Genomic DNA, 12,204 nt, shown 5'->3' with positions numbered 1-12,204 from the left:
CATTAACTCTGTCGAATACCTCTCCGTTCAACTTGCTGTTCTTCACCATACGATGCACTTTTACATCTACAAACGACACAAGTACACGGAAATGTTGGAGTGTACCAAAATACACAAACATGATGCTTTTTCTTTGCTCTGCTACCAAGAGGAGGCGTTTGTCTTCAGCTTTCCCATCACTTCAAACACTGAAGAGAGTAAGAACTGCGTGTGTGTTCGGATGGTTATCTGTATCAAACCCCCTCCAGCAGAGAATTATGAAAATGCGAGGCATAAAACCCTGGCATTGCATATCCCCCCATACTGTGGAGAGGTCAAAGCACAAGAACACTTCACATAAATACTTAAACTCTGACTTCCTTCAAAAGCACAGCAGGCTTTGTTGTCAAACTTCTGCTCAAAGAAACAGGATTGCCCAAAGACAGCAGACGAAGCCTCGGTGGAAAATAAATACTGTAACTCTGTCCGTGTTTCTTCCATTCCCATGAAGACACACTCACACACAAGCCGGTCCAACGGTCCAAACACAACTTACTTTGAAAGCTTAAACTCTGCTGAAACACCTGCATACCCGAGAACTGACCTCAGTTAAACGCTGAACAAACCCACATCCGGACAAACCGTGTCAGGAGGAAGGAGGAGGATTTAAAAGTGCTCAGATGGACAGGTCTCATTACACTGATCTCTGCACACACACAGCTTTATGTCAATCATCCCAACACACACTCAGCACAGCCTGGGAGTCAGGAGTTCATCTCTGTGCTGAAGCTGATAAGTAGGAATGAAAGAACACTGACAGATGACCACAAATTCATCAGACCTTGTTTTTGTACCATAAATAAGCATTTCTGGAGCTTTGGAGCCTTTATGAGCAAGTACTAAAAGTTCACTCAGATATTTTCTTAAGTGAATATTTTAAAGCTGGCAAAGCATGACTCAGCTTGATTTAGCAGTCTTAGCTGCTACAGAACAGTGTCAAAATATTTTTAACCAACAAATAATACAAATAAAAACAGGGTTTAGTGAACTTATAAGTAAGGAAACTGATTAAAAATGTTACTGTGATGTTGTTAACTGTTCCTATGTAAGGCTGGCTCCCATACAGGGTTCAGAAACAGAAAGAGAAACCATGTTTGAAAAGAGACTGGGGTACAATTTGACTTACATATTTGGCTGACTGTCCAACCATATTCCCATAGTGTGAAAAAATAATGACAACTGCATATTTCCATCTACGTAACATTAATCGCCTCCGTCCCTCACACACACCAAACAGTACTACCGTTCTTTTTCACACCCTGGTTACATCTTACATTGACTACTGTAGTTCTCTTCTCTTTGGTCTCCATCCTTAAATAATAAAATCATAATAATAATAATAATTTAATTTAAGTTACAAAGTGCTTTACATGGGTAGCAAAATAAAATACTGCCCTTTTAAATTAAATTTCTTGAGACGGTTAAAATAAAATGAAATAAAATAAAATAAAATAAAATAAAAATCAGATAAAATCCGGGAAGGGATAAAATTATGCTTTAAGAAGGGATTTAAAAGAGCTCACTGACTCAGCAGACCTGATCTCCTTGGGCAGATGGTTCCAGAGTGTCGGACCCTTCACTGCGAACGCTCTGTCCCCTTTGGTTTTCATTTTTGTAACTGGAATGCACAATAAACCTCTGCCTGAGGATCTCAATGCACCCGTCGGCTTGTAGGGAGTTAAAAGGACTGCTATATAGCTTAGAGTAAGTCCACGTAGAGCTTTAAAAGTAATTAGTAAAATCTTAAAATCAATTCTAAAACATACAGGGAGCCAGTGCAAGGAAGCTAAAACTGGAGAGATATGGTCATATTTTTGGTTCTGGTTAAAATCCTGGCGGTTGAGTTCTGTACAGTTTGGAAACAGTCAAGGGATTTGTTGTGCAGGCTCCTAAAAAGACTGTTACAATAGTCCAGGCGTGATGAGATAAAAGCATGTAAAATCATCTCTGTGTCTTTAAAAGTTAAAATGGACCGAATTTTAGAAATATTTCTGATGTGGTAAAAACATGACTGTTCAAGTTTAAACTTCATAAACTTCAACCGGTTCAAAACCATCATCATCACCAGAACGCCGTCCATTAATCATATCACTACTGTCTTTCAGCAGCTTCACTGCTTACCGGTCAAAACTCGCATCGATTTCAAGATTCTGATCCTCTCCTTTAAGGTCATCTATAACCTCCCTCCTCCATACCTCTCTGAACTTCTACACATCAACAGAACCACCCCCACTCTCAAGTCTTCTTCTTCCTCCATTCACCTCACTACACCACCCACCCACTTTATTATTCTTAATAACTGTATCTCATTCTCTTGAAAGTTCCCTGACAGTAGAAGAACTGTTGTTTCACAGCTTTTTGCTTACATATTTTCTGTTGGACCTCTGTGTTCACTGTTTTAGCACCAAGATAAATTCCACACATGTGTAAAATCTGCTTGGCAATAAACCTGAATCTGATGAACCCTGGATTATTTTTGTCAAACTGTTTCCAATTGATTCCAAAATAAATAAACTCCTGGAGTGCTGGGAGTCACGTCCATCATCACAGTGTTTCTGATATAAGAAAGACATGCCGATGTAGAAACAGCTTATCTGTTCATCACAACAGATTCGCACATAAACACACACATTCACACACACCTGGTGTTTTTTCCACCACACACAGGAAGGTGGTCGATTACTTTCCATCTCTTTATTTTCTAGGAATTTCAAATACCGAAATCCACCCAGGGGAAAGAGGATATGTACTGACATTACTCTGACCAGAGAAAAAAAAAGGACAGAAAGAAAGAAAGAAAAGTGTTTAAGGTTTTTCTTTTTTTCTTCCTGTGAAACAAGCCAAACTATTTATTAAGGCAGTTCAAGTTCAAGTGAGGAAACAAGGGACAAACATCTGGAGACAGATGGGCTGATTTTAGTCTGTTGTCTGTTGCTCTAAGAAATGTGTGAAATGAGCCAACTGGCTGCTAAAAAGCATGAAGGGTGGTGTCTCTACTTTGACCTTTCTAAATTCAAAAACTTCACAATTTAAAGAGGAAGAAATTAATTTAACTGTGTGTTCATCTGCACGAAAGTCAGCTGCAGCTCCACCGAGTATGTCATTACCTCATTACATTAGTTTGTGGGTTCAAAGGTTGAGAAGCCTCGTTCATGAGAGCGTATTCACTCCACAGTAAAGGAGCTGGTTCTAAATGCTACTAGATAAGAGTTTAAGGAAGGGTTAGCAGGTTTGATTTCACTCCAGAAACTCCAGCCAGCATTGCAAGAGAAAGATCTGGGATTGGCAAAATTCTGTCGGTCTTTCCTTTTGTTACGTTAAGAATCAAATCAGACAACGGGGATTAATGCCATGTTACAATGTTACAATGTTACAATGTTACAATGTTACAATGTTACAATGTCATTTAGCAAATGCTTTCATCCAAAGCGACGTACATACGAGAACAAGAACAACACAAGCAAAGATCTAGACAAGAGGAAACAAGATCAGTAAGAGTAACAAAGTGCTTCAAGTCAATTTGGATGCAGATACTGCCAAGCAGTGTAAAGGCAATGCACAAAAATAAGTAAGGAATTTTTTGTTTGTTTTTTTTGTAAAATAAGGAACAATGAAGCAAGCAAACGATTTAAGACCTTCCATTATCATCATCAACAATTAACTCGTCATCACCACAATAATGACCAAAGTACCAAGTGCTGGGTCACTCCAGAGCTGAACACATTCCCAGAGTAGAGCAAGACAGTGTGAGTCAACTGTAGCTGGAAGACATGATCTGCCACTGGGGACAGAGGAGAACATTCTAGCTAAGTGCATAGTGCTTCCTAAAGAGCTGGGTCTTTAGCTGTCTTTTGAAAGTAGAGAGGGACTCTGCGGATCGAATGGAGTTGGCCAATTCATTCCACCATTTAGGGGCAACAGAAGAGAAGAGTCGAGCTAGTGATTTTGAGGCCTTATGTGCTGGAAGCACTAGGTGCCTTTCTGAGGCTGAGTGTAGCAGGTGAGAAGGGGTGTAGACCTGGATGAGGGGTTCCAGGTAAACTGGAGTGGTTTTGGTTCCTGTTTTGTAAGTGATGATTAGAGTTTTGTATTTGATGCGAGCTGCAACTGGAAGCCAGTGTAGTGAAAATTCATGACAGATTAAAGGTTTCGGATCTTGCATTTATCCTCTTCATACTTGTTGTTACCCTGTAAGTAACCATTAGCCTGAGCTACACCTCCGGGTAGTAGTAAGTGGCTTTTTTAAGCTTAGACAACGACATGATCGGCATATCGGGCATTCAATAAGACAAATATGGATAATTGTTTAAATTCTGGTGATGTAATCCGTCAGACTGATAAACACACACATCCACATGGGTCATTAAGTGCATTTTTCAGCAAAATAATTAGGGTTAAACAATCAGTAAGTCAGTAAGCGTCAGAGATTTCAACCAACTCATGTAGCTAAACTTACTTTAGTACATTTTCAAGTGCAAAGCAAAAATAAGATGCCTGCTTTGTCTTCGTGTGAAATCAACATCTGTTGTGGTAAATCTATTATCATTAGGTTTTGCAAGAACACAAAGCTATGCAACAGCTGATTGAATTTGGATATTTGCCTGAAAAAGCTTGTATGACTTGAGTTTAAATGTTAAACAAATGTTATGTGGGTGGGTGCTCAATGTGTCATAACAAAAACAAGTTATTAGATTAAAAGCCTACAATCGTCTAAATGAAGCCAGAGCTGAATCAGTGAGGAACATGCCAATATATCAATCTGGTTCTGTAGAGTTCAGTGAAAGGCCAGGTCAAGAAGTTTTTATAAGAGCAGTAAATAAACACAAAGAGAGAAGCAGACAAGGAGAGAAGAAAGACAGAAACTTTGGAGAGAGCTTTGTTAAAGAAGGTGGGGCATTTAAAAAGCTCACTGGAGGATTCTGGGGAATTCTGTTTGCTTGTGCTGCACTACAATCCCTCTTCAGACTTTATGGGAACCAACCAGAATCTGACATCGGAAAAAAAGGGGAATACAGAGAAAAGTGTTTCACGTTGAATGAAAAACAAATATTTGAACAGATGGAGAAACTTTTTTATATTGCTTCTCTTGCAGCGCCGCGGTACCACAGCTTCAGACGCAGAGCACTAAACGACTCACTCGGATTCTACCCCTTTGAATACTTTCTAAAACACACAGCTGAAGAGACAGACAGAGGAGTGAGGGAGGAAGTCAGATAAAGAGGAAGATTTGGGATAGCAGCAGCTTGGTATGTAGACAACCGCTGTGAAAGGAAATAAACAGATCCATACTACGCACACCAATCGTTTTACTCTGCAGCTACAAACTGTAGATAAATGTTTACGTTGGTTTATCTGCGTCCCTACGTCAGCGAGTGTGTGTCTTTCTGGAGGTCTGAAGTGTTTCCAGCGGCAACACCCAGCTAGTCAACATGCGGTCGGTGGGCAGCCCCCCCCCCCCTCTCTCTCCAAACACCAACAGCCTCATCACACGCTGGCCCAGAGTCAAGCAAATAAACTGAACTGGAGCGAGCTGGGAGGCTGCAGAAACATCACACACCGACTCAGTCACAGAAAAACACAGAGATCTGTTTAATGCAACATGTTTTAAATTAATTACAATAACATAACTCATGGTACCTGTTACCTGTCGGTATCAGAGTGAAAACTGTGGGCTCACATGGTGTATAAATACTATGATGGTGTTTAGGAGTGTTTACAGCCTGACTATGGGGAGGTGAGAGAAGAGATGATGTCACATTGGAAGAGAGGAGAAGTTTGTCCAGCTCTGACAACAACGACAGACTCTGTTGTGTCCTGAGGGGTGTGCTAAGCTCTGAAGTTGTCAAAATTTGTAATTCTTTTAATTACTACTTGCTTTAAAACAATACAATTTACATTATTTTCAAGTTCAAAAGAAGAGTAAAGCATCAAAGCTAGTTAAAAATCGACAGTCATATCTTTAAAGACAGAGCAAGCTAGTGGTGGCGGTGGATTGTCGGAGAGCGAGTGTAACTGATGAATATATATAGTGTAAATTAAAGAAACCAGACGTTATTTTCTGTTTCACAGTGCATACAATCAAAGGAACTTTGAAACTTGTTCACACGAACAGGTAGGATTTTGTTTGATTACTGTTGAAGTTGAGCTTCTCTAGCCTGCTGTGTGTCTCTCTGCTCTGCCCTCTGTCACAGCCACTATACCGCCAGTATCAAAGTTGAATATGACACAAGTGGCAACCTCAAGTCTAAAAATATGAGTCCAATGCAGAAGTGCTAAAAACTGCAGTTCATCTAGGATCCGCTTGAGGCTGGCTCCTGTAGTACTGGAAACCACATACACACCAATTCAAAAAAGCCGATCTTTACAGCAGAAATAAACATGTTTACAGCCTGGTACAAAACACGAGTGTAGTCTGGATAGCTCATTTCTCGATCGGCACACACTGTACGGGGGTGAATTTTTTTGTAACGCGGCAATTTCGAAGATATTGAGATTACGAGTCTTCCAATGAGAGGCACAGCTGACTTGATTGACAGGCGGGAACACTGTAGCTGTTGGCTAGGAGGCTCAAAGCCCACCTCTTTACGTCACAATCGCTCAACAACAGTAATATGGCTCCCGCTGACGATTGGCCTCAAAACAGCCCTTTAGGAACAGATGGGTGACGTCACGGATACTACATCCATTTATTACACAGTCTATGATATTACGGTATAGTGACAACAAAGCCCCTTTTCTTTACGGCTGTGTGTCTCTCTGCTCCGCCCTCTGTCACAGCCACTACGCTGCCAGTATCAAAGTTGAATATAATGGTATTGTGACAACTAAACATCAAATGACCTGTTAAATGACCACTTTTCTAAGTCTTAAGCAGAAAACCTGGTTTCCAGCTCCATTATAACCTGGGACATCCACAAGGACTGTGTCCGGTCTGTCTTCAATACCTTTGTTCCTCATCCATGTTGTCTTTCTGGTCCTCTGAAAACCTCTGACCTGTTGACTCCAGGCCTGGCTCTGCTCATCATGACAGTTTGTTGTTGTAGTTAAGTGAAAAACTATCCGGGTTTTTTATTCAGAAAATTAACCAGATGTTTTGATTTTGTTTTGGTGCCTGACTTCCTGTCTCGCTCCATCTGCTCAGATGAGATAGATGCATCGTGCATCCAACAAAAATAGAAGTCTTGCGTATCTGATCTGGAGGGCTCCGACTTGCCGGATCAGAGACACAGCCGGAACACAACGGAGCGGATCCAGTGGAAGTTAAAACATTGACTTAAATAGAAACCTTTCAACTCCAGTGACGTGATGGATCGGAGACAGACCGGACACAGATCTGGTGGAATTTGGCCGTAACTGTTCACCTCTAAGTGGAGGTTCAGGCTTTGTTGAGCTGGCTTACTCCAAGAAAGCCTAGGTATGTTGAATCTGACCCGTAGTACCCTCCTCTGAAAGACTCTGCTGCAGTTACTCTCTCATCTTAATTAGTTTTAAGAATAGATATTCATTTCTGGCTCTACTTCCTCTCAGCGTCATCAGCATCAGCGGGTCTGTGAACCTGCTGAGAGGCAAAGAAGGATTTACGAGAAGCTGGAGGTAAGCCAAGGGACTTCCTGAGTCGCCACAGGAGCTCTACAGGCGAGGATCATTATTCACCTTCTATTGAGCTTCACGATGAATGGTTCTTTAACACTTACACACTACTAAATGACTCAAAGGCGCACACACTCTATCACACATGAGTTTTACATGACTTCATCTTTGAGGTAGAGTCACAGAAGGAATGTGTAGCAACACAAATTCCCTGAAGGGTTTTTCTTCTTGCCACAGCAGGGGTGTGTGTGTTAGTGTGTGAGTTATTTAATGTTTTAGGGCCTGTGTTGAATGAAGCGGGAGGACATGGAGGGTTAAAATGGGAGGGGGGCGAGTGTGAGGAATGTGACACCGAGGGCCAAGAGGGATGATGAGGGACACTTGAAGGAATCTCTCAATTTCCCGTTGAGAGGCGTTTAGGAGTCAGATTTATCACGAAGAAGGTGCTGCACTCTCCCTTCTTCAGCCCTGAACTCTTCACTTTTACCATCCACTCAGAGGATAACAATCCACTGAATCACACCTGGGAGAGTTTGGCTTCATTACAGACCAAACAAACAGTCAAAGATAATATTCTCTGACTTATTTCAGACAAAGAAAGAGATCGGACCCACCTATCATTCATCTTGGCAGGATAAACTGGGGTTTTTTGTAGATATTTGAATTAAGATGCACTTAAGACCCCACTCTTAATGCTTAATTTTGCTGTATATTGTTTATGGGAGCCTTTGCACACATGCTTCGAATCTCTAATGCACACAGACATGAGATGTGGCGCTGTTTAAGAAAGCCTGTGATGAATCGCAGCAGAGGAATCCTCCAACATTCACGCTGGGCTGCAGACGTGAGCAGAATACAGAGGAAGCAGGTCTCTGGATGCTCTGAGGAATGTGGAGGCCTTGCCAAGCTCGCAGGCTAACAGCTCAGCTCTCTGACTGCCACCTCGAAGAGCAGTGACTAAAGCTTTAACCAGCAAAGACGCGGCCTGCCTGCCTGACAGCCTGCAGAAAAGACAGCTCCACCTTGCAGCATGTTGTGGCAAAGAATCAACACAAAGCATCAATTTCAATCTATAAGGAGTGAGAATAAATTAAAGCAATGGGCTGTCAATCCTAATCTAACGCCTATTCTGTGGAGTTAGTGAGGAATAGCTGAAGGTAAATGGTTTCTCTGCTTCTCTTGTTTGTAACAGCTGAGGTCCAGATCACAGAGCGTATAATTAACGTGTTCAGTAAACTTTAAAGAAAGGGTTTATTGTTAGGGACACTCACCTCGGCTGCCGTTGTCTTCATCCTACAAGAAAAAAACAAACAGAAACGAATGTCAGATGATCCGTCATTCAGAAATAATCCTGTTTTCCCCCACTGCATCAAACATATGACTTATAAACATATAACATCAAGCACACAACAAGTTAAGTCATTTGAGAAATTTGGGAAGAAAAAAAAAGGCAAAATTTAAACTGCTGAGGCGTCATTTTGATCAAGAGGTTAAATCAGGCGCTCCATGTACAGAGGCTATCCAACCTGCTGCCCTCTTCCAACATGTCACTACCTGCTCTCTCTACCAGCTTCCTGCTCTATTCACTGCCTTCTCCTGTCCAATCAAGGCATTAAAGTACAAAAATGTAAAGCTTCTTGCTTCTTAAATTTGTATCTTGCGTTGATTTAAGTTTAAGATTTACATTAATTCTTCTTTTTGTTGAGACAAAGCTTGGGAGCATAAGATGTGGACTTTGACTCTGGGAGCTTTTGTTTTACATTTTAACAGTTCTCCTCATCATACTGTTCTTTTATTTTCTGTTTCAGTTCAATCAAACACAAAAAGGTTGTTCACACTTAGCAATGGCAAACAGAAAAGAAAAAAGAAATACATAAGGGAAGAAACTGGGGGGGGCATGTGTGGGCAGATTGCTATTCTCACATCTGCAAAAAGTAATTCCAACAGTGATAAAAAAAACAAAAAACACTCATTTTTGGGTTTAAAAAACACATGATGGACTTTTTGGAATCCTAACAGGCAAAAAAGTGCACCACCAAACTGCTGAAAAACAAGACAATTTCCTGGGATGTTGGTGGAGACCAAAAATGGAGCTTAAAAACACTGAAAAATGGATTTACATTGACTGGGTGAAAAGAAGAAGAGCAAATAAATGAGAGAACTACTCTGGATGTGTAAACAAACTGTTCACAAGTATTTTAAAGGATGATTTATCAGTACTGTGTTCATAACTACGTTCTGCTGCAACTAAGAAGCCCCCAAAAATCATATTTAGTAGGTTAAAGTTATTTTTGTCATTGCATACATAAAACAATTAGAGCTTGAATGAAAGTAACGATTCAGTCAGGATCACTCTTGTTGTAGATTTCACCATGTATTGCAGCATGCTTTGGCTTTCCAGGGAGCGCATTGCAAAATCCCCTTCAAGGGTAAAAACACGGCTTTCAGACAACAAAGGAGGAGGCTGGGGTGGTGGAGGTGAAGCTTTACCAGCAGCAGCCTCAGAGTGAGAGGGAAGATGTATTTAAATGGACCGCCTTGTTGTGAGACGTGCTGTGATTGGTCTGTGAGTGATTGGGAACAATGATTCAATCAGCTGCCTATCAGCTGATTACAGCCAGGGCGTGTGACTTCTGTGTCCTGACTGAACTTAGCAAAGCCTCATGTAGTTGCAACCATACAGGGGCTGTCTAGGCACTGAATACAGCATGATACAGTGTATGCATAGTGAAAAAGAGGAGTGGTGTGTTCATGATTACATGATAATGTAAACAGCTGTGGTAAATAACAGAAAAGCAGCCGTGTGAGCATCTTAATGTTAATGCATGTTAATGTTTTTTTCCTTTCCCTAACACATAAAACCTTAATTTCCCTCTGAGCCCTGCACACACTCCCTCTTTAATCCTGCTCCCCTCAGTGACACATATGTTCTCCATGTATCCTCTAAGACCCCAGCTCTCCAAAAGCTTTCCTTAAGACGCCCTGACCCTCTTCAAGCCAACCCCAATATCCTTAAACTGTGATTAATCAACAACCAGTCCAAGACTCTCAAAGTAATTACACTGAAATGTGATGAACGCTCCAGGATGAGGACTTCTTTAACCCACCTTGTGTCGGTTTGGGTTACGTAATGGGAGAACTGGTCGGACTTTACAGTGAGTGTGACCTGACGGATTAAACTGAATGTTTCAGTTTGAATCAGGTCTTATGATAAGAAGGTTACAGCACTCTAAAGACAACAGAGTCAACAAGAGGACGGTTCGTTCTTGAGATACCCAAGAAGTTCTCTGGGTGACTTCTTCGATCTTCAGGTCTACACAAACGTCTGATGATCCTGACTGTCATGCCACAGTGTCTCTTTGAACATGCAGAGGCGAAGCCAAAAGCTATAAACAGACGGCGCTCTGCTAACTTTGTAGGATATCCGTCTGTTAGAGCCGCAGAGGTTCTCCAAACACACTTCAGAGAAACATAAACCCAACTTATCCTGAATTATCACTTAGAAAAACTAATAGTCAGGAGGCCATGATAAGCTGACTCCAAACACTAGCATATTTAACACTACCCAGAAGCCCTGTAGTGTTTACCCAGAAGCCCTTTAGGCTGTGTCAGGCTGTGACCATTAGGGGCAGGAAGTGCTGTAACGACAGGATTAATGCTAAAGGGCAGATTGATGCTGATGTTGTCCAGAGGACGGCTGGCACGCTTCCAGGTGGGATGATGCACAACAGAGAGGCCGTGGCTGCATTACTGACACTGTGAGTGCATGTCAATACAACTGTTCCACTGCAGCACTGTGCTGCTTATTTAGGCTGCTGTCAGTCAGAGGAATGTTGACATGAGATTTAACGACTCATGTTTATGATATTTATTTGTTTTTGAAGCTTTTCTATTAGACTAAGCCAACACTATACCCAAGCAGCCATTAGACTCAGATGCAGATCTCATGCACAAATATTTGATCAAAAAAATAGGAAGTATTTTAGTCCAAAAAAGAAAAAAAAAAAGAATGGAATGAATAAATAATGAAATAAAAATAAAATAAATAAATACATTAAAATGAGTAATAAATGAATAAATAAAAATAAAAACCATAAAGTCAATACATTAACAAATACAAATAAAATACAAATATAAATTAAGCTGAATAAATAAATACAAATGAATTATAAAAATAAATACAAGTCAATTAATAAAAAAAACTGAATAAATAATGAAATACAAATAAAAAACAGAAATAAATTAAACTGAATAAATAAATAAATGAATAAATACAAATAAATAATAATAATAAATACATATTAAATTAATAAATACATTAAAATGAATAAATTAATTAATAAAAACAAAACACCTAAAAATAAAATAAATAAATAAATTAAACTGAATAATTAATAAATAAATAAATAAATACAAATACAATAAATAATAATAATAATAAAATAATTGTAGTAATAATAATTTGTTTATGATATTTCACAGATGAGTCATTTTAATGTATGTGTTGAGCATTACAGTTTAAAAAGAAAATTAATTTTCCTAAAATTATACAACAAAATCAAGTGTTACATCTTT

General features: G+C 40.0%; 1 protein-coding gene across 2 annotated transcripts in view; it reads right to left on the bottom strand.

The window, feature by feature from the left end:
* Positions 1 to 12,204, bottom strand: part of LOC117829068 (rho GTPase-activating protein 21) — a 128,649-nt gene that overhangs the window by 43,611 nt on the left and 72,834 nt on the right. For both annotated transcript variants that reach the window (XM_034706604.1, XM_034706603.1), the window contains one exon: positions 8,901 to 8,922. In XM_034706604.1, coding sequence (XP_034562495.1) covers positions 8,901 to 8,922 — 22 coding nt within the window. The remainder of the gene's footprint in view (positions 1 to 8,900; positions 8,923 to 12,204) is intronic.

Source organism: Notolabrus celidotus, chromosome 17 (assembly GCF_009762535.1).
Source record: "Notolabrus celidotus isolate fNotCel1 chromosome 17, fNotCel1.pri, whole genome shotgun sequence".
NCBI classification, from domain to species: Eukaryota; Metazoa; Chordata; class Actinopteri; order Labriformes; family Labridae; genus Notolabrus; species Notolabrus celidotus.
The sequence above is the reverse complement of the archived record's forward strand: the minus strand, read 5'-3'. Positions and strand labels throughout refer to the sequence as shown.